Source organism: Rhinoraja longicauda, chromosome 42 (assembly GCF_053455715.1).
Source record: "Rhinoraja longicauda isolate Sanriku21f chromosome 42, sRhiLon1.1, whole genome shotgun sequence".
In the NCBI taxonomy this organism is placed as follows: domain Eukaryota; kingdom Metazoa; phylum Chordata; class Chondrichthyes; order Rajiformes; family Arhynchobatidae; genus Rhinoraja; species Rhinoraja longicauda.
In genome coordinates, this window is record NC_135994.1 from 8,893,821 (window position 1) to 8,916,475 (window position 22,655).

Below are 22,655 nucleotides of genomic sequence, written 5' to 3' on the forward strand. Positions count from 1 at the left end.
CTTGCCAACACCGGCCAACATATCCAACCTACACTAGTCCCATCCTATGGCAGCTCGTTCCATACACCCACAACCATTTGTTTGAAAAAGTTGCCCCTTAGATTCCTATTAAATCCTTTCCCCTTCACCTTGAGCCTATGTCCTCTGGTCCTCGATTCCCCTACTCTGGGCAAGAGACTCTGTGCATCTACCTGATCTATTCCTCTCAGGATCTTGTACACCGTAGGATTTTGCACCATGAGGATACGGTTCTGACTGTCTACCCTATCTGCGTGTCTCGTAATTTACCTGTGAAACGTCACCTATCCATGTTCTCCACAGATGCTGCCTGACCCGCTGAGTTACTCCAGCACTCTGTGAAACGTCACCTATCCATGTTCTCCACAGATGCTGCCTGACCCGCTGAGTTACTCCAGCACTCTGTGAAACGTCACCTATCCATGTTCTCCACAGATGCTGCCTGACCCGCTGAGTTACTCCAGCACTCTGTTGCGATGATGATACTTTATTGTCACGTGTACCCAGCTAGGAGCTGTGAAGTTCTTTGTTTTTGCACACAAAGCCAACAAAGTTACAAACCATACTCATGGCTTGTTCGTTCCCCCCCCCCCCCCCCCCCCCATCCATCCATCCAGCTACCTCTCCTTGGATCCCATGCGATCTAACCTTCCAGAGCAGCCTACCATGTGGAACCTTGTCGAATGCCTTACTGAAGTCCATGTACACAACATCTACAGCTCTGCCCACATCAACCTTTTTGGTCACGTCTTCAAAAAACTCAATCAGATTTGTGAGACACGACCTCCCACGTACAAACCCATGCTGACCGTCCCTAATCAGCCCTTGCCCGTCCAAATGCCTGTATATCCTCTCCCTCAGAATACTCTCCCGTAACTTACCAACTACAGATGTTAAGCTCACCGGCCTATAGTTCCCAGCATTCTCCCTGCAGCCCTTCTTGAAAAGAGGCACAACATTTGCCCCCCTCCAGCCTTCCGGCACCTCTCCTGTATTTAAGGACGACGCGTAAATCTCAACCAGGGCTCCCGCAATTTCCTCTCTAGTTTCCCACGATGTCCTCGGGTATATCTGATCAGGCCCTGGAGATTTGTCTGCCTTCAAACACGACAGTACCTTCAGTACTTCTTCGACAGTAACACTGACTGCTCTCAAGGCACTTCCAGTGACTGCTCCAAGTTCCTCCGTCCTACTGTCTTTCTCCTCGGTAAATACAGAGGAGAAATACTCATTGAGGACCTTGCCCATCTCCTGTGGCTCCACACAGAGGTGACCGCTTTGATTCCTGAGAGGTCCCACTCTCTCTCTAGTTACCCTTTTCCCCATTATGTATTTATAACATCTTTTGGGATTGTCCTTAATGCTTCCCGCCAGAGCTATCTCCTGGCCCCTTTTTGCCCTTCTGATCTCCTTTTTCAGTTTACTTATTCATGCTCGAAACTCCTCCAGGGATGCACTTGATCCCAGCGGCCTATACCTGCCCCATGCTTCCATCTTGTTTTTGACCAACGCCTCAATTTCCCTCGTCAGCCAAGCTTCCTTACGTTTGTCTGCTTTGCCCCTCACTCTAACACGGGCGTACACATCCTGAGCTTTCGTCAGTAGAAACATAGACAATAGGTGCAGGAGGAGGCCATTCGGCCCTTCGAGCCAACACCGCCATTCATTGTGGCTAAAGGGATCAGGGGGTATGGAGAGAACGCAGGTACGGGATACTGAGTTGGATGATCAGCCATGATCATATTGAATGGCGGTGCTGGCTCGAAGGGCCGAATGGCCTCCTCCTGCACCTATTTTCTATGTTTCTATGTTTCTATCATGGCTGATCATCCACAATCAGTAACCCGTGCCTGCCTTCTCCCCATACCCCTTGAGTCCACTAGCCCCTAAGGCTCTATCTAACTCTCTCTTAAATTCATCCAGTGAATTGGCCTCCACTGCCCTCTGTGGCAGAGAATTCCACAAATTCACAACTCTCTGGGTGAAAAAGTTCCTTCTCACCTCAGTTTTAAATGGCCTCCCCTTTATTCTAAGACTGTGGCCCCTGGTTCTGGACTCCCCCAACATTGGGAACATTTTTCCTGCATCTAGCTTGTCCAGTCCTTTTATAATTTTATATGTCTCTATCAGAACCCCTCTCATCCTTCTAAACTCCAGTGAATACAAGCCTAGTCTTTTCAATCTTTCCTCATATGACAGTCCCGCCATCCCAGGGACCAATCTCGTGAACCTACGCTGCACTGCCTCAATTACAAGGATGTCCTTCCTCAAATTAGGAGACCAAAACTGTACACAATACTCCAGATGTGGTCTCACCAGGACCCTATACAACTGCAGAAGAACCTCTTTACTCCGATACTGAAATCCTCTCGTTATGAAGGCCAACATGCCATTAGCTTTCTTCGCTACCTGCAGTACACTTTTAAAAGCGGCCTATCCCACTTGTCCAATGTTCCTTTCCCCTCTAATATCCTGCTGCGGTCAAAGTGAGCGAGATCCTCTCTCGCTGGAGTGAGAGATGGGGACAAGTTTGCCCCCAGTACTCTACATGTGGCCTGACCAGGGCCTTATAGAGCCTCAGCTGCACACCGGTGGTGGGTTCGAATCTCCCTTCGGCCAGCTCGTGAAGGCGTGGGCCAGGCCAGGCCACGCCATCTGGTGGACAGCCTACAGTGAGGGCCTCTGGGGAAAAAATGCTTTAATTCCAATCAAGAGCCTTCAAAATACCCACTGACTTGGCCTCCACAGCCCTCTGTGGCAAAGAGTCCCACAGATTCACCACCCTCTGACTGAAGAAGTTCCTCCCCATCTCGCTTCCAAAAGAGCGCCCTTTAATTCTGAGGCCCTGCCCTCTGATGCGAGACGGTCCCACTTACCTCAATGCTGGACGGAGGCATGGGGTTGTACTGGGGAATGTACGTCCCTTGTATCGCTGTGGTGGCAGGCAGGTACTGCAAAAGGACAGGAGCAAGGCCGTTAGTCCAGGCAGCATGGCAGAGCAACACTCCTACACAGGCTCACAGCCAGGCCTCCATCTACCATGGCCACACACTGCACGCACGCACGCACGCACGCACGCACGCACACGCCAACCCCCAGTGCCCCCAGCATTCACAGCCCACAACCAACCTGAGGCTCAGGGAGGGAGGGGAGGGGGATGGGGGGGGAGAGGGGATGGTGGGAGAGGGGGAGAGGAATGGAGGAGAGGGAGGGGGATGGGGATGGAGGAGGGGGAGGGGAGGGGGATGGGGAGGGAGAGGGGGACGGAGGCGGGGAGGAGGTTTGGGGTTTGTTTGAGTGGGAGAGGGATGGGGAGAGGAATGGGGAGGGGATGGGATGGAGAGGGGAGGGAGATGGGGGATGGGGAGGGGGAGAGGAGGGGGAGGGGATGGGGAGGGGGATGTGGAGGGGGGAGGGGAGGGATGGGGAGGGAGGAGGAGGGGGAGGGGATGGGGAGGGGGATGTGGAGGGAGGAGGGGAGGGATGGGGAGGGAGGGATGCAGAGGGGGGAGGGGGATGGGGAGGGGAGGGGGATGTGGAGGGAGGAGGGGAGGGATGGGGAGGGAGGAGGGGAGGGATGCAGAGGGGGAGGGGGATGGGGAGGGGAGGGGGATGTGGAGGGAGGGGAGGGATGGGGAGGGAGGAGGAGGGGGAGGGAGGAGGGGAGGGATGCGGAGGGAGGAGGAGCGGGAGGGGGAGGGGGAGGGGAGGGGGTGGGGTGAGATTGCCCCTCTTCTGGGCAGCAGAGATGAAGGGAATGTGCGCCTAATAATCTATCTTTATCTTGGCAATATATCTACAAACCTGGCACGGGGTGGCACCAAAACTCAACATGCCATGAAACCTGAAGAGCAGAAGGCACTGGACAACATGCCACACAAGAGGTGCCAGGGTAGTGTTAGTGTGCGGGGATCGCTGGCGGGCACGGACAGGTCGAAGGGCCGAAGGGCCTGTTTCCGCGCCGTGTCACCAAGCTACACTGAAGCAAGCGATGGGGAGAGGGGTTGGCGGTTAGTTGGTGCGGGTCCTGTGTGGCCCACACTGCAGGGCCACGGTGGGTCACACTTACCGTGCCCGCAGTGCCCAGGGACAGATGACTGAGCTGCTGGGCCAATGGTCCCATCATGGACGTGGGCTGCATCGACATGGTGTGCTCCATTGTGGGGGTGAGCACTGCTCCCTGCGGAGACAAACGGCACCCGCTGACACTTCCCCCCGTTCCCCTGACCGTCACCGGCCTTCCACTGCACACAGGGACGGCCATCTTGGCTCCCGCCAAGCTCAGACACACAGCGCACAGAGAGAGAGAGAGAGGCCGGAGAGAGAGAGAGATGGGGCCAGAGAGAGAGAGGGCCGGAGAGAGAGAGAGAGAGGGGGGTCGGAGAGAGAGGCCGGAGGGAGAGAGAGGGCCGGAGAGAGAGAGAGGGCCGGAGAGGGAGAGGGAGAGATGGGGCCAGAGAGAGAGAGTCGAAAGAGAGAGAGTCGGAGAGAGAGAGGGCCGGAGAGAGAGAGGGGGGTCGGAGAGAGTGGGGGGACCAGAGAGAGAGAGAGGGGGGTAGGATAGAGTGAGATCGGAGAGAGAGAGAGAGAGAGGGGGACGGAGAGAGAGAGAGAGGGGGGTCGGATAGAGAGAGAGAGGAGAGAGAGAGAGTCAGAGAGAGAGAGGGCCGGAGAGAGAGAGGGGGGTCGGAGAGAGAGGGGGGTCGGAGAGAGAGAGAGAGGGGGGTCTGATAGAAAGAGAGAGGGGGGGGCAGAGAGAGAGAGAGAGAGAGGGGGGAGGGGTCGGTGAGAGAGAGGGTCGGAGAGAGAGAGTGGGGTCGGAGAGAGAGAGAGGGGGGGTCGGATAGAGAGAGAGAGAGGGGGACGGAGAGAGTGAGAGAGAGAGGGGGGTTGGAGAGAGAGAGTGGGGTTCCGGGGGAGCATGGGGGATGTAGGGGGGGGCAAACAGAGTGGGGTTGCCGAGATCTAAGGGGGATCTAGCGGGGAGTCCACAGTAGACGAGCTTGCCCGCTGGGCCTGACACATGGCTACTAGCTCTGCCGTGGTGTGAGGTCGTGCTGCGTGATTTTCCCAGGGTGCATGCAAAAGAAAGCATCGTATCTCAGTACATCTGACAATAACTTATCGTTGAATTAATGGTTATGCCTTGGGCTCAAAACACAGAAGCATCGACAATAGGTGCAGGAGGAGGCCATTCGGCCCTTCGAGCCTGTACGCACCGCCATTCAATGTGATCATGGCTGATCGTCCACAATCAGTAACCCGTGCCTGCCTTCTCCCCATATCCCTTCATTCCACTAGCCCCTAGAGCTCTGTCCAACACTCTTTTAAACCCATCCTGACTGTTGACTTGGACACAGAGGGCAGCATCACCTTCCGAGATGCCACCTTGCCCAATCATTATGCCCCCAGTACAGATGCACTGACGCGGGTGTCAGGGGTAACGGGGAGAAGGCAGGAGAATGGGGTTGGGAGCGAGAGATAGATCAGCTGTGATTGAATGGCGGAGTGGGCTCGATGGGCCGAATGGCCCAATTCCGCTCCTGTCACTTATGAACTTTAACGTCCGCCCCTATATTTCTTCCCCAGATTCTCCTCCCCTTCCTTAAAATCTCCCCGGTTGCCGACCATTTTAACTCCCCCTCCCATTCCCGCCCTGGCCTTTCTGTCCTGAGCCTCCTCCACTGTCAGAGTGAGGCCCAGCGCAAAGTGGAGGAACAGCACCTCATATTTCGCTTGGGCGGCTCACAGCCCAGCAGCGGAATGAACGTTAACCTCTGGCTCGCACTTCTCCGACCCCGGGTGAATGACTCCCAGCCCAAAATGGCAGCAGGGTCATGGGGGTGAAAGGGTAAAGGTGGGCGGTGGGAGGAGTGTCAGGGCAATGGACAACGGAAGCTTACCATCGGCTGCATCAGGTATGATTGGTGATGTACCCAGGAGGGATTATGGACCTGCGTACACAACACAAGAGAGCAATCAACATCAGCCTGCATTCACATAGCGCCTGCCACCACCCGCGTTTCACTGCCACAGGTACCGGCCACCCGAACAATGACATTCAGACGTGCAGTCACACAATGGCTCTGCTGACGTGAGACCTCCAATACACAACAGACAAAGTGCCCTCTCCCCAAACACGTGATTCTCTGCTTCATTTGTTTAAAAAAAGGGCGGTCACGGTGGCGTAGCGGTAGAGTTGCTGCCTTACAGCGCTTTCAGCGCCGGAGACCCGGGTTCCATCCCGTCTACGGGCACTGTCTGTACGGAGTTGGCACGTTCTCCCCGTGACTTGCGTGGGTTTTCTCCGAGATCTTCGGTTTCCTCCCGCACTCCAAAGACGTGCAGGTATGTTGGTTAATTGGCTTTGGTAAATGTAGATTGTCCTCACTGTGCGTACTATAGTGTTAGTGTGCGGCAATGATACTAGAGGAGTAAGATGGACCACTCGACCCAAACACCAAAGATACTAGAGGAGCAAGATAGACCACTCGACCCTAACAACCAAAGATACTAGAGGAGCAAGATAGACCACTCGACCCTAACAACCAAAGATACTAGAGGAGCAAGATAGACCACTCGACCCTGACAAACAAAGATACTAGAGGAGCAAGATGGACCACTCCGTCGAAATCGCCTATACTGAAGTGCAGTACGCAAAGGAGCGTAACGTCCGCCATTTTAGTAAGCAAACCCCGCCGTTCGCTCTGCCTCTCGCAGTGTAATCAGTGTTGTGGGGGAACACTATGTGTGGTGATACCATTAAAATGCAGAATATATCTCATCTATCAATGCACAGATTGTTGTTATTTTTCTTTTTAAATGTTTCTGCAAGTTTCTGCCTACTAAAATGGCGCCGTGACATACTACGGTTTTTAGGGTCGAGTGGTCTATCTTGTTCCTCTAATATCTTTGGTGTGCAGGGATCGCTGGTCGGCGCGGACACGGTGGGCCGAAGGGCCTGTTTCCGTGCTGTATCTCTAAACTAAACGAAGTTTAACTAAACTAAAAATTCCAATAAATTAATAACTGCAAAACTAGTGGAAACAAAGGCCGCAGTACTTTGTACAAACACAGTCCTTGAGGAGTTCACAGAGTAAAAAGTAGTCTGAAGAAGGGTTGCCACCCAAAGTGTCACCTATCCATGTTCTCCACAGATGCTGCCTGACCCGCTGAGTTACTCCAGCACTCTGTGAAACGTCACCTATCCATGTTATCCACAGATGCTGCCTGACCTACTGAGTTACTCCAGCACTCTGTGAAACGTCACCTATCCATGTTCTCCACAGATGCTGCCTGACTCGCTGAGTTACTCCAGCACTCTGTGAAACGTCACCTATCCATGTTATCCACAGATGCTGCCTGACCCGCTGAGTTACTCCAGCACTCTGTGAAACGTCACCTATCCATGTTCTCCACAGATGCTACCTGACCCGCTGAGTTACTCCAGCACTCTGTGAAACGTCACCTATCCATGTTCTCCACAGATGCTGACTGACCCGCTGAGTTACTCCAGCGTTTTGTATCTACCTTCGATTTAAACCAGCATCTGCAGTTTTTTAATCCTATTCATTACTAGAACTGTCCAATAACCCTGACAAACGTCGACCGATGTACCATACTGTGGGGTTGTACCACAGTTTGATGGGCACGGTGGCACAGCGGTAGAGTTTCTGCCTCACAGCGCCAGAGACCCGGGTTCCATCCCGACTACGGGTGCTGTCTGTACGGAGTTTGCACGTTCTCCCCGTGACCTGCGTGGGTTTTCTCCGGGCGCTCCGGTTTCCTCCCACACTCCAAAGACGTACAGGTTTGTGGGTTAATTGGCTTGGTCAATGTAAAAATTGTCCCTCTTGTGTGTAGGATAGTGTTAGTGTGCGGGGATCGCTGGTCGGCGCGGTCTCGGTGGGCCGAAGGGCCTGTTTCCGCGCTGTATCTCTAAACTAAAATTTTAAAAACTATAAAGAGCTTGGTTTGGGAACAGCTCTGCTCAAGACCGCAAGATATTCCGGGCAGGGGCTACCTGTATGCACGTGTCCTGGTGGGATTCGAGCCGGCTATCGGACCATGGGCCAACTCATCCGCCAACCAACTATGTCAGTGCTGCCTTTTCCAACCATGCAGATGCCCTCATTAGTCTAGTTTAGAGATACAGTGCGGAAACAGGCCCTTCGGCCCACTGGGTCCGTGCCGACCAGTGATCCCCGCACACTAACACTATCCTACACACACTAGGGACAATTTACACTTACACCAAGCCATGTAACATACAAACCTGCAGGTCTTTGGAGTGTGGGAGGAAACCGAAGATCTCGGAGGAAACCCACGCAGGTCACGGGGAGAACGTGCAAACTCTGTGCAGACAGCACCTGTAGTCGGGATGGAACCCGGGTCTCTGGCGCTGAAAGTGCTGTCATGCAGTAACTCTACCGCTGCGCCACCATGCTGCCTTACTCCAGAACTTTGCATCTTATAGAGGTGCATAAAATCATGAGAGGAATAGATCGGGTAGATGCACAGAGTCTCTTGCCCAGAGTAGGGGAATCGAGGACCAGAGGACATGGGTTTAAGGTGAAGGGGAAAAGATTTAATAGGAGTCTGAGGGGTAACTTTATCACACAGCGGGTGGTGGGAGTATGGAACGAGCTGTCAGAGGAGGCAGGGCCCATCCCAACGTTGAAAAAACAGTTAGTAAGTCTGAAGAGGGGTCTCGACCCGAAATGTCACCCATTCCTTCTCTCCAGAGACGCTGCCTGATCCGCTGAGTTACTCCAGCATTTTGTGTCTACCTTAGACAGGTACTTGGGTAGGACAGGTTTGGAGGGATATGGATCAAGCGCGGGCAGGTGGTACTAGTGTAGCTGGGACATGTTGGCCATTGCGGGCAAGTTGGGCTGAAGGGCCTGTTTCCACGCTGTTTCACTCTGTGACTTTGCGTTTTACGCAAGATTCCAGCACCTAGGGAGGGAGGAGGGAGGGGGGGAGGGGAGGGGGGGGGGTGGAGGGAAGATTAGGGGGGTTGAGGGGGATGGAGTGGAGGGGGTGGGGAAGGGGGGAGATGGGGGTGGGGGAGGAGGGAGGGGGAGGAGGGAGTTGAAGGGGATGGAGTGGGGGGAGGGGAGGGTGAGGGAGGATGATGAGGGGGAGGGAAGGGAGGAGAGAGGGGGGAGGGGAGGGGGGGAGATGGGGGGAGGAGGGAGGGGGGAAGGGGGGAGGAGAGGGTGCTGCACCAATGCAGGAGCGGTTTAGGCCTGACGGGTCCACTTGGTCTAGTAAATTATATTGTTCATCGATTGTTTTTTTGAAAACAACCTTCTAACTCAGAGAGTGAAAGGTGTTCTTCTGAGGGGTGATTTTATGGAGGTGTATAAAATCATGAGGGGAATAGATCGGGGAGATGCAGAGTCTCTTGTCCAGAGTTGAGGAATCGAGAGCCTGGGGACATGGATTTAAGGTGAGGGGGGGGGGTTGGGGGAGATGTAATGGGAATCTGAGGGGCAACATTTTCACCCAGAGGGTGGTGGGTGTATGGAACGAGCTGCCGGAGGACCTAGTTGAGGCTGGGACTATCGCAACGTTTAAAAGGCATTTGGACAGGTAAATGGATAGGCAAAGCTGAGAGGGATATGGGCCAAACACGGGCAAATGGGACTCGTGTCGTCTTTGTAAGCAAGATTGTGTGAGGTCGAAGGGCCTACTTCTGTGCTGTGAGTCGAAAAGCTCTTTTTAGTATTCAGAGTCACAGCGTGGGAAAAGGCCCTTCGGCCCACCAGGTCGGCAAGGTGGCGCAGCGGTAGAGTTGCTGCCTTACAGCGAATGCAGCGCCGGAGACTCAGGTTCCATCCTGACTACGGGCGCTGTCTGTACGGAGTTTGTACGTTCTCCCCGTGACCTGCGTGGGTTTTCTCCGAGATCTTCGGTTTCCTCCCACACTCCAAAGACGTGCAGGTATGTAGGTTAATTGACTGGGTAAGTGTAAAAAAAATTGTCCCCAGTGTGTGTAGCATAGTGTTAATGTGCGGGGATCGCTGGGCGGCACGGACTCGGTGGGCCGAAGGGCCTGTTTCCGCGCTGTATCTCTAAATCTAAAAGAAAATCTAAAAAGGTCCGTGCTGACCATCGATCCTACACCCCAGGGACATTCACAGAAGCCCGTTAACCTACCAAACCCGCACGTCGTTGGAGTGTGGGAGGAAACCGGAGCACCTGGAGAAAACCCACGCAGGTCACACGGGGAGAACGTGCAAACGTACAGACGGCACCCGTGGTCGGGATGGAACCCGGGTCTCTGGCGCCGTGAGGCAGCGGTCTCTGTGGTCCATGTCCTGTACGAGGAAGCTAGAGACAACATGGTGACCCTTCCTGGCCCTAGGCCTGAGGCCTTGGTTCACGATTTGTAGCAAGTCAAGAGGCAAACTGCAGGCACTCACCTGAAATGAGGACACAGGTGAGGTGATGTAAGGTGTGATGGATGTCTGAGCAAGCATCCTGTTAGGAGCAATACTGTACGGACTGGAATAAAATCTAGAGCAAGACAGGACAAACACACTTGAGTTATTGCTCACCGAACAGCCTCAATCAGAGTCACTGGTAACACACCACACTACTGTTGCTCCCCTTTCTCCACCCCCCTTGATCGCTATCTCATTGAATTGGGCACCCCAGGAGGCAAAGGTCACTAAAATGTACCCTTTCCCACAGCCCATGCCAGAACGCTACTTTCAGAACCAATCTCCAGCTGAGGCAGAACATAGATCATCACAGGACCATAGGAGCAGATGAGGCCATTCAGCCCATCGAGTCTCCTCCGCCATTCAATCATGGCTGATCTATCTCTCTCTCTCAACTCCATTCCCCTGCCTTCTCCCTGTGACCTTTGACAACCACACTAATCAAGAACCTGGCAATCTCCGCTTTAAAAATACCCAATGACTTTGCCGGGACTATCCCAACGTTTAAGAAACAGTTAGACAGGTACATGGATAGGACAGGTTTGGAGGGATATGGACCAAACGCAGGCAGGTGGGACTAGTGTAGATGGGGCACGTTGGTCAGTGTGGGCAAGTTGGGCCAAAGGGCCTGTTTCCACACTGTGTCACTCTATGTCTTTCCCTCTCACCACCCTCTGACTAACAAAACTCCTCCTCATCTCCATTCTGAAGGTACGTCCTTTTATTCTGAGGCTGTGCCCTCTGGTCTCTCCCACTGGTGGAAAGATCTCAGAGAAAGCAGTCCTTTATTGACAGGGGAGGCTCCACAAGCAGGGCTGTGGTGAGAAAGATTTCCTCAGGGGTGAATGGGTGATGAGATAGGAGTGCAGGGCTTATCCAGCCTCTGCAGCTGCAGAATAGGTGGCCATTTTGTATCCAAGGACAGATACAGGTTCATTGGGAGCAGGTTATCAGAGGGGGCAAAGGTACTTACTCATTTTGCAAAGCAGTCGTCGGGTCATACGTCAGTGTCACGGTACCCTGGGAGGGACAAATGAATAGTATTCATTATCAAGGGATCATTTATACCATGTCTCACGCACAATAACAACATTGAATAAAGAACAGTGCAGCTTACACCCCAGCGGTACGAACATTGACTTCTCCAACTTCAAGTAACCCTTGTTACTCGTGTGTGTGTGTGTGTGTGTGTGTGTGTGTGTGTGTGTGTGTGTGTGTGTGTGTGTGTGTGTGTGGGTGGTGAGGGGTGGAGTGGGGCTGGACTGTCCTGTTGCCAGTGTGATGTCCTTGCCAGTGTGGTGCTCTTGCCAGTGTGATGCTCTTGCCAGTGCGGCCCTGTTGCCAGTGTGGTGCGGTTGCCAGTGCTGTGCTGTTGCCAGTGTGGTGCTGTTGCCAGTGCGGCCCTGTTGCCAGTGTGGTGCCGTTGCCAGTGCGGTGCCGTTGCCAGTGCGGTGCTGTTGCCAGTGCGGTGCCGTTGCTAGTGCGGTGCCGTTGCCAGTGCGGTGCGGTGCCAGTGCGGTGCTGTTGCCAGTGCGGCGCCGTTGCCAGTGCGGTGCTGTTGCCAGTGCGGTGCGGTTGCCAGTGCTGTGCTGTTGCCAGTGTGGCGTCGTTGCCAGTGTGGCCCTGTTGCCAGTGTGGTGCCGTTGCCAGTGCGGTGCCGTTGCCAGTGCGGTGCTGTTGCCAGTGCGGCGTCATTGCCAGTGTGGTGCTGTTGCCACTGCTGCCCTGTTGCCAGTGCGGTGCATGGCCAGTGTGGTGCTTTTGCCAGTGCGGCCCTGTTGCCAGTGCGTTGCGTGGCCAGTGCGGTGCCGTGGCTAGTGTGGTGCATTGCCAGTGCGGTGCCCTTGCCAGTGAGGTGTTGCCAGTACGGTGCTGTTGCCAGTGCGGCACCCTTGCCAGTGTGGTGCCGTTGCCAGTGCGGTGCGGTTGCCAGTGCTGTGCTGTTGCCAGTGTGGCGTCGTTGCCAGTGCGGCACCCTTGCCAGTGTGGTGCCATTGCCAGTGCGGTGTGGTTGCCAGTGCGGTGCGGTGCCAGTGCGGTGCGGTGGCCAGTGCGGTGCTGTTGCCAGTGCGGCCCTGTTGCCAGTGCGGTGCCGTTGCCAGTGCGGTGCCGTTGCCAGTGCGGTGCCATTGCCAGTGCAGTGTGGTGCCAGTGCGGTGCTGTGCGGTGCTGCCACGTACCAGCTCTCCATCTCTGGGCCAGCTTCGACCGTTCTGCAGGTACTTGTTCTGATTCTGCCGCTTCTTCTGCCCGCCGTCCGCAAACTTGCACAGCAAGGGGTCCGCGGGGGCTGCAGGAACAACGGGAGAGGTGGCAGCACCGTCAGTAGGGTACACCACCACCCCCTGGCCTCAGGACCCCTGCCTAAACCCCCCACCGGCCCACACGGCCCACCCCTCCCTCTACCCCATCCCTCCACCTGCCTCTGCAGAAGGGTGTTGGGGTGTACCTGCTGCAGCCATTTTAACTCCCCTCCCACTCCCACGCTGACCTCTCTGTCCTGGGCCTCCTCCACTGTCAGAGTGAGGTTAGATGCAAACTGGAGGAACAGCACCTCATCTTCCGCTTGGGCAGCTCACACCCCAGCGGTACGAACATTCACCTCCAATTTGAGGTAACCTCAATACCACCCCTCCCCCCTTCCCATCTCTGCCCCTCCCCCCCCCCCGCCTCTTGTTTTCCCTCCCTCCCCTCCCTGTGCCCCACCTGCCAGGCTTGCAGATGCCCCTCCTCTCTCCCTCCGTTATTCCCCCCTCCCATCCGCCTCAGCTAACCCCACCCTCACCCCCACCCCACCCCACCCTCACCCCATCCCACCCCACCCTCACCCCATCCCACCCTACCCCACCCATCCCACCCCACCCCACCATCCCACCCCACCCTCCCCATCCCACCCCACCCCATCACGTCCCCACCCCACCCCACCCTCCCTGTCCCATCCCACCCCACCCCCACCCCCACCCCATTCCACCCCACCCTGATCATCCACAATCAGTACCCCGTTCCTGCCTTCTCCCCATATCCCTTGATTCCGTTAGCCCTAAGAGCTAAATATAACTCTCTCTTAAATCCATCCAGTGATTTGGCCTCCACTGCCCTCTGTGGCAGAGAATTCCACACATTCACAACTCTCTGGGTGAAAAAGTTCCTTCTCACCTCAGTTTTAAATGGCCTCCCCTTTATTCTTAGACTGTGTGGCCCCTGGTTCTGGACTCCCCCAACATTGGGAACATTTTTCCTGCATCTGGCTTGTCCAGTCCTTTTATAATTTTATACGTCTCCTTAAGATCCCCTCTCATCCTTCCAAACTCCAGTGAGTTTACGCAGAGATACAAACAGTGAAACTAGCAGGACGACTCGGATGGGAGAGGGACAGAGAGCGAGGGGTAGCAAGGGTTATGTGAAATTATTCCAGCATTTTGTGTCCTTTAGTCTTTTCATGGAACTCACTTGGAACTCCCGGCTGCATCTTAATGAATTTCCCGTTGAAATGAGCAATGATAGCTTCACATTTCTCTGTTGATTCCATCCTACAAAAAAAACGATATAATTAGCAGGCTCGACAACAACATGCAGGTGCTGTAAGTCAAAGAGTCAGAGTGTCTTATTGTCACGTGTCCCGGGTAGAACATTGACATTCCTACTGCAGCAGTGCAACACAATATGGAAACATAGGTATCACAAGATGCTGGAGCAACTCAGCGGGTCAGGCAGCATCTCAGGAGAGAAGGGATGGGTGACGTTTCGGGTCGAGACCCTTCTTCAGACTAATGTCAGTCTGAGGAAGGGTCTCACATCAGTCTGAAGAAGGGTCTCGACCCGAAACGTCACCCATTCCTTCTCTCCTAGATGCTGCCTGACCCGCTGAGTTACTCCAGCATTTTGTGAAATAAATACCGTCGATTTGTACCAGCATCTGCAGTTATTTCCCTACACATATAGAAACATAGTACACTGTAAACAATATCATAAACCAGAACAAAATAGTTCAATGTGTGTGTATATACACATACTCACAGATACACACACAGTCTGTCTGTCCCATCCTTTGTGTTTTAATGGTTTGTGTTAAATGTATGTTTTTAGTGTTCTTTCGCTTGTTTTATGTGGGGGGGGGGGGTTGGGGGAAACTTTTTCTAAACTCTTACCTTGACGGAGATGTGATTTTTTTCCCGTGTGGTATCTCCGTCCGCACTGCGGCCTAACATCGTGGAGCTGGCGGCCTCTGCTGGGGACCGCCTTCGGGAGCTCCAACCGCGGGAGCCTGCGGGACTTTGACATCACGGAGCCCGCCATCCCTTTGCCAGGGGTCGACCTCTGAGCTCCACCGCGGAAGCCTGCGGGCCTTTAATATCGTGGAGCTCGCCGTCTCTGGTTAGTGATTGACTTCGGGAGCTCCAACCGTGGGAGCTTGTGGGCCTTTAACATCGTGGAGCTGGCGGCCTCTGGTTAGTGATTGACTTCGGGAACTCCAACCGCGGGAGCCTGCGGGCCTTTAACATTGTGGAGCTGGCGGTCTCTGGTTAGTGATTGACTTCGGGAACTCCAACCGCGAGAGCCTGTGGGCCTTTAACATTGTGGAGCTGGCGGCCTCTGGTTAGTGATTGACTTCGGGAACTCCAACCGCGGGAGCCTGTGGCCCTTTAATATTGTGGAGCTGGCGGCCTCTGGTCATAGACCGACTTCGGGAACTCCAAACGCGGGAGCTTGTGGGCCTTTAACATCGTGGAGCTGGCGGCCTCTGGTCATAGACCGACTTCGGGAACTCCAACCGCGGAAGCCTGCGGGCCTTTAATATTGTGGAGCTGGCGGCCTCTGGTTAGTGATTGACTTCGGAAACTCCAACCGCGGGAGCCTGCGGGCCTTTAACATTGTGGAGCTGGCGGCCTCTGGTTAGTGATTGACTTCGGGAACTCCAACCGCGGGAGCCTGCGGGCCTTTAACATTGTGGAGCTGGCGGCCTCTGGTCATAGACCGACTTCGGGAGCTCCAACCGCGGGAGCCTGCGGGCCTTTAACATTGTGGAGCTGGCGGTCTCTGGTCATAGACCGACTTCGGGAACTCCAACCGCGGGAGCCTGCGGGCCTTTAACATCGTGGAGCTGGCGGTCTCTGGTCATAGACTGACTTCGGGAACTCCAACCGCGGGAGCCTGCGGGCCTTTAATATTGTGGAGCTGGCGGCCTCTGGTCATAGACCGACTTCGGGAACTCCAATCGCGGGAGCCTGTGGGCCTTTAATATCGTGGAGCTCACGGCCTCTGGTCATAGACCGACTTCGGGAACTCCAACCGCGGGAGCCTGTGGGCCTTTAATATTGTGGAGCTCACGGCCTCTGGTTAGTGATTGACTTCGGGAACTCCAACCGCGGGAGCCTGTGGGCCTTTAATATTGTGGAGCTGGCGGCCTCTGGTCATAGACCGACTTCGGGAGCTCCAACCGCGGGAGCCTGTGGGCCTTTAATATTGTGGAGCTCGCGGTCTCTGGTCATAGACCGACTTCGGGAACTCCAACCGCGGGAGCCTGCGGGCCTTTAATATTGTGGAGCTGGCGGTCTCTGGTCGTAGACCGACTTCGGGAACTCCAACCGCGGGAGCTTCGACCGCCTCGACACGGAGGCTTTGACCACCCCGACCACGGGAGATTAAAGAGGAAGAAGTTTGGACTTTATTACCTTCCATCACAGTGAGGGACGTGGGGAATCCGCTGTGGTGGATGTTTACATCAATATGCAGTTGTGAGTCATGTGCTTTTTGTTTCGTACGGCTGTATGGTCATTCGCATATCACTGTACCTTAATTGGTGCACGTGACAATAAACTGACCTTGAAACCTTTGAGACTTTTGAAACATGTATATATAATATATATATATACATACAAACATATGTACATATACACACACGCCCGCATACGTACACATAAGAAACAAACAAACGATAATAGTGCAATAATAACAATGATAGTCAATGTGGTTCAGAGCTTATTTGACAGTTGTGAAGTGTTTAACAGCCTGAGGGCTGCAGGGAAGAAGCCGTCCCTGAACCTGGACGTTACAGTTTCCAGGCTCCTGTACCTTCTTCCCGATGGCAGGGGTGAGATGAGAGTGTGGCCAGGGTGGTGTGGGTCTCTGATGATGCACAGGTTGATTATGGATGATCAGCCATGATCACATTGAATGGCGGTGCTGGCTCGAAGGGCCGAATGGCCTCCTCCTGCACCCATTGTCTACGTTTCTACGTTTCTACATGGACGGGAACGGTTGAGAGGGATGCGGGCTAAACGCGAGCAGGTGGGACTAGTGTAGATGGGGCATGTTGGGCAGGTTGGGCCAAAGGGCCTGTGACCGTGCTGTGTGACTCCATGACTTACCGAATGTTGAAAGGCCTGGACAGAGTGGATGTGGAGAGGATGAGGGGTGAACTTATCGAGGTGCACAAAATCACGAGAGGAACAGATCGGGTAGACGCACAGAGTCTCTTGCCCAGAGTAGGGGAATCGAGGACCAGAGGACACAGGTTGAAGGTGAGAGGGGAAATTAGGAATCTGAGGGGTAGCTTTTTCACACAGAGGGTGGTGGGTGTGTGGAACCAGCTGCCGGAGGAGGTTTGGCACGGTGGCGCAGCGGTCGAGTTGCTGCCTCACAGCAAGCAGTGAAGCTGGCATTTGGCAGTGGCACCGTTGCAGTTTGGCAGTGGCACCGTTGCAGTTTGCCAGCGCTGGCTGGAAAGGAATCTGTGTGCCTGCCACCTCACGTGCACTGGGAAGGGGGGTTGGTTTGGCTGTTCAATGGTTTATAAGTGACAGGAGCAGAATTAGGCCATTCGGCCCATCGAGTCTACCCTGCCATTCAATCACGGCTGATCTATCTCTCCCTCCCAACCCCATTCTCCTGCCTTCTCCCCATAACCCCTGACACCCGCACTGATCAAGAATCTGTCTATCTCTGCCTTAAAAATATCCACTGACTTGTCCTCCACAGCCGTCTGTGGCAATGAATCCAACAGATTCACCGCCCTCTGGCTAAAGAAATTCCTCCTCATCTCCTTGCTAAAGGAACGTCCTTTAATTCTGAGGCTGTGCCCTCTGGTCCTAGACTCTCCCACTAGTGGAAACATCCTCTCCACATCCACTCTATCCGGGTCTTTCACTATTCGGTACGTTTCAATGAGGTCCCCCCTCATCCTTCTAAACTCCAGCGAGTACAGGCCCAGTGCCGACAAACGCTCGTCATGTGCTACGAAGTAGATGGAGCAAATAATAGCTCACGTGGTCACGGGGAGAACATGCAAATTCCACCCACAGACAGCACCCGAAGTCAGGATCGAACCCGGGTCTCTGGCGCTGTGAGGCAGCAGTTCTACCCGCTGCATCAGGATGAGGGTTGGAATGGGAGATTTGACATTGAAACTCAGCTTAACTGCGAACTGGAATGTGAATGAGACGCGTGCGAATCAAGATGGCGGCACGGTGTTGCAGCGGTAGAGTAGCTGCTTCACGGCGCCAGAGACCTGGGTTCCATCCCGACCACGGGTGCTGTCTGTGTGGAGTTTGCACGTTCTCCCCGTGACCTGCGTGGGTTTTCACCGGGTGCTCCGGTTTCCTCCAACACTCCAAAGACGTGCGGGTTTGTGGGTTAATTGGCTTCGGTAAATTGTAAATTGTCCCCAGTGTGTGTAGGATAGTGTTAGTGTGCGGGGTGATGGCTGGTCTGCACGGACCCAGTGGGCCGAAGGGCTGTATCTCTAAAGTCTACGGTCCACTGGTTGGGTTTGCCGCGGTGAATCAGACAGAAGTAACGCTAACGTAAAACCGGTGACAAGCAGCAGAGGTGTGGCTGGTCAACAGCAACGGTGTGATGCTCCAGTGGCCAAAAGGGACAGCATTTGCCTCAATAGCTGGCCATTCTTGATCAGTGCGGGTGTCAGGGGTTATGGGGAGAAGGCAGGAGAATGGGGTAGGGAGGGAGAGATAGATCAGCCGTTATTGAATGGTGGAGTGGACTCGACGGGCCGAATGGCCTAATTCTGCTCCTATCACTTATGGACCTATGAATGGGACAGGTGAGCTTTCGGGTCGGGACCCTTCGTCAGACAGGACGAGTCAAAGATTTATCCAGCACAGAATCAGGCCCTTCGGCCCACTGAGTGCCCTTCTATCCCAGCCCCATTTCCCAGCACTTGGCCTGGGTAAATCAGAGGATCATCTGTGGCCAAGATGTCACCCGGGTCAACATGTTCTTTGTGGGCCCTTGTTTCTCAAGCCCGTGGTATTTAAACAGAGGCATTCCTAAATCCATATCCGTTATGACCGTACCATGTACAAGTTTGGCCCAAAGAGGTTCTCACCTGGCAAAGCCAACGCCTCGGCTGGTACCATTGGCATCGCGCAGTATCCTGGTGGATATGACTTGGCCAAAGGGCTTGAGCATGTTCTGGAGCTCTTGCTCGTCCATGGATGGCGGCAGGTTGGAGATGTACAGGTTTGTCGGGTCCTGTTCTTGTTGCTGCAGAGAGAGAGAGCACAAGAGCCAGAGTCCACCAGTGCTCGCTGTAACCGTGACCAAACCGCCGTGCACACAATCACCAGAGGAATAGATCGGGCGGACGCACAGCGTCTGAGCTACAGGGAGAGGTGGCGCAGGCTGGGACTATTCCGTAGAGTTCAGGAGAATGATCTCACAGAGGTGTACAAGATCATGAGGGGAATAGATCGGGAAGATAACACTGCTCTTGCCCAGAGTAGGTGAATCGAGGACCAGAGGACATGTAAGGTGAGGGCAAAAAGATTTAATAGGAACCTGAGGGGTGACTTTTTCACACAAAGGGTGGTGGGTGTATGGAACGAGCTGCCAGAGGAGGTAGTTGAGGCTGGGACTATCCCAACGTTTAAGAAACAGCTAGACGGGTACATGGATAGGACAGGTTTAGAAGGTTATGGACCAAACACCTTTCGGCTCAACTTGCCCACACCGGCCAACATGTTCCATCCACATTAGCCCCACCTGCCCGTGTTTGGTCCACATCCCTCCAAACCTGTCCTATCCATGTACCTGTCTAACTGTTTCTTAAACATTGGGATAGTCCCAGCCTCAACAACCTCCTCTGGCAGCTCGTTCCATACACCCACCACCCTCTGTGTGAAAACGTTACCCCTCAGGTTCCAATTAAATCTTTTCCCCTTCACCTTGAACCTATGTCCTCTGGTCCTCGATTCCCCTACTCTGGGCAAGAGACTCTGTGCGTCTACCCGATCTATTCCTCTCATGATCTTGTACACCTCTATAAGATCACCCCTCCATTTTCTTCAAACACCCTAAACTTGTGAACAGAAGAAAGAAACAGGAGTAGGAGTGCACCATTTGGCCCCTCGTGCCTGCCCGCTCGTTTAATAAGATGGCGGCTTCAGCATCGCTTTCCCGCACGCTGCTCACTCTGCCCGTCGCCTTTGAGAGGAGCAGTGCCTTGCTTCCAGCAACAAGCCCTCCCCACCAAAGATACTAGAGGAGCAAGATCGGTCTAAATCGGCCATATCGGCAAAGGAGCGTAACGTCCGCCATTTTAGTAAGCAAAACCCGCCGTTGGCTCTGCCTCTCGCAGTGTAATCAATATTTTGGGGGAACAGTATGTGTGATGATACCATTAAAATGCAGAATATATCTCATCTATCAAGTCACAGATTGTTGTTATTTTTCTTTTTAAATGTTTCTGCAAGTTGCTGCCTACTAAAATGGCGCCGTGACGTACTACGGTTGTTAGGGTCATGTGGTCTATCATGCTCCTCTAGTATCTTTGCTCCCCACCAATACGTGGGTTTTCTCCGGGCGCTCCGGTTTCCTCCCACACTCCAAAGACGTGCAGGTCTGTAGGTTAATTGGCTTGGTATAATTGTAAATTGGCCCTAGTGTGTGTCGGATAGTGTCGGTGTGCGGGGATCGCTGGTCGGCGCCGACTCAGTGGGCCTGAAGGGCCCTTTTCCACACTGTATCTCTAACTTAAACTAAACACAGAAAAAGGCCCTTCAGCCCAACTCACCCGAGCTGACCATTTGCCTGCATTGGGTCCATCTACGTCAAAACCTTTCCCCATGCATGTACCTGCCCAAGTGTCTTTTAAATGTGGTTCTTGTCCCTGCCTCAACTACCTCCTCCGGCAGCTCGTTCCATACACCCAGCACCCTCTGAGTGAAAAGGTTACCCCTTGGGTTCCTATCTTTGGAGTGTAATCAGATGATAGCCTATGGACATTATCTTGGTGAGTTTGAGACACCACTTCTTGGTGAGTTTGGCAGTACATTTTAGTTTTCGTTTCGAGATACAGCACGGACACAGGCCCTTCGGCCCACCGAGTCCGTGCTGACCAGCGATCACCCATTCACACACCAGTTCTGTGTTCTCCCACTTTCCCATCCACTCCCTACACACCAGGGGGCAATGTACAGAGGGGCCGATTAACCCACACACCCGCACGTCTTTGGGATGCGGGAGGAAACCGGAGCACCTGGAGAAAACCCACGCAGGTCACGGGGAGAACGTGCTAAGTCTGTACAGACAGCACCCGTAGTCTGGATGGAACCCGGGTCTCTGGCGCTGTGAGGCCTCAACTCTACCGCTGCGCCACCGTGGACTGTGACTGTTCTCCCTGCGACCAGATGTGTTTTCTCCGGGCGCTCCGGTTTCCTCCCACACTCCAAAGGCGTGCAGGTTTGTCGGTTCATTGGCTTCTGTAAATTGTGAATTGTCCCTGGTGTGTGTGGGACAGTGTGGGTGTGCGGGGATCGCTGGTCGGCGTGGACTGGCTGGGCTGAAGGGCCTGTTTCCGTGCTGTCTCTGTGAAGTGTAGGGTCTGTAGCTGGCCGAGGGAGATGTAGGGGGGGGGACGGGACGGGGCAGGTTGAAGGAGTTTGTGAGGGCTGCCGTCATTCTAGCACGACGAATGCCGTGCCCCCTGCGCTTGGTTTACAGTGCGGGGAAAAGCTAGACATCGACCGTGACTCTCGTTCCAAGAATCCAGAAAAACAGCCACATTCTGCCATTTCAGCCACAATCTGGAAAATAACTTGAACTCCGCCTGCTCTCGGAGAGAGTAGAACAGTATCACGTTGGAACAGGCCCTTCGGCCCATAACATCTGTGCTGATCATCTTGATTATAACCATATAACAATTACAGCACGGAAACAGGCCTGTCCGGCCCTACCAGTCCACGCCGACCATTCTCTCTGACCTAGTCTCATCTACCTGCACTCAGACCATAACCCTCCAATCCCCTCCCATCCATATACCTATCCAATTTACGCTTAAATAATAAAATCGAGCCAGCCTCCACCACTTCCACCGGAAGCCCATTCCATACAGCCACCACCCTCTGAGTAAAGAAGTTACCCCTCATGTTACCCCTAAACTTTTGTCCCTTAATTCTGAAGTTATGTCCCCTTGTTGGAATCTTCCCCACTCTCAAAGGGAAAAGCCTACCCACGTCAACTCTGTCCGTCCCTCTTAAAATTTTAAAAACCTCTATCAAGTCCCCCCTCAACCTTCTACGCTCCAAAGTAGAAGGTTGAGGGGGGACTTGATAGAGGTTTTAAATTTTTTAAAGATTAGTGCGGGTGTCAGGGGTTATGGGGAGAAGGCAGGAGAATGGGGTTAGGAGGGAGGAATAGATCAGCCACGATTGAATGGCGGAGCGGACTCGATGGGCCGAATGGCCTAATTCAGCTCCTATCACCGATGAACATATGAACTTATGAAGAGGATGCCAAGACCATCTCTTCTCTGCCTGCACACGACCTTTATCCTGGTGGCCGTTCAATGCTAGTCTATGGGTTACCTTGTGTTTTAGTTACTGCAGTCGGACGTGAAGCCACAACCTTCTGATGGCAAGACTGATTTAAGAGGCTTTTGGAGGGGCACATGGACCAGCACCCTGTGAAACGTCACCTATCCATGTTCTCGACAGATGCTGCCTGACCCGCTGAGTTACTCCAGCACTCTGTGAAACGTCACCTATCCATGTTCTCCACAGATACTGCCTGACCCGCTGAGTTACTCCAGCACTCTGTGAAACGTCACCTATCCATGTTCTCCACAGATGCTGCCTGACCCGCTGAGTTACTCCAGCACTCTGTGAAACGTCACCTATCCATGTTCTCCACAGATGCTGCCTGACCCGCTGAGTTACTCCAGCACTCTGT

General features: G+C 53.9%; 1 protein-coding gene across 7 annotated transcripts in view; it reads right to left on the reverse strand.

Annotated features, from left to right (window-relative positions):
* rbms2b (RNA binding motif, single stranded interacting protein 2b) overlaps window positions 1–22,655 on the reverse strand; it is a 181,567-nt gene that overhangs the window by 6,522 nt on the left and 152,390 nt on the right. For 6 of the 7 annotated variants that reach the window (XM_078431550.1, XM_078431554.1, XM_078431552.1 and 3 more), the window contains exons 5-12: window positions 18,814–18,971; window positions 13,920–13,999; window positions 12,650–12,759; window positions 11,443–11,489; window positions 10,449–10,542; window positions 5,922–5,972; window positions 4,088–4,198; window positions 2,895–2,969 (exon numbers count right to left, since the gene is read on the reverse strand). In XM_078431550.1, coding sequence (XP_078287676.1) covers window positions 2,895–2,969; window positions 4,088–4,198; window positions 5,922–5,972; window positions 10,449–10,542; window positions 11,443–11,489; window positions 12,650–12,759; window positions 13,920–13,999; window positions 18,814–18,971 — 726 coding nt within the window. The remainder of the gene's footprint in view (window positions 1–2,894; window positions 2,970–4,087; window positions 4,199–5,921; window positions 5,973–10,448; window positions 10,543–11,442; window positions 11,490–12,649; window positions 12,760–13,919; window positions 14,000–18,813; window positions 18,972–22,655) is intronic. The other variant, XM_078431557.1, reaches the window with a different exon arrangement.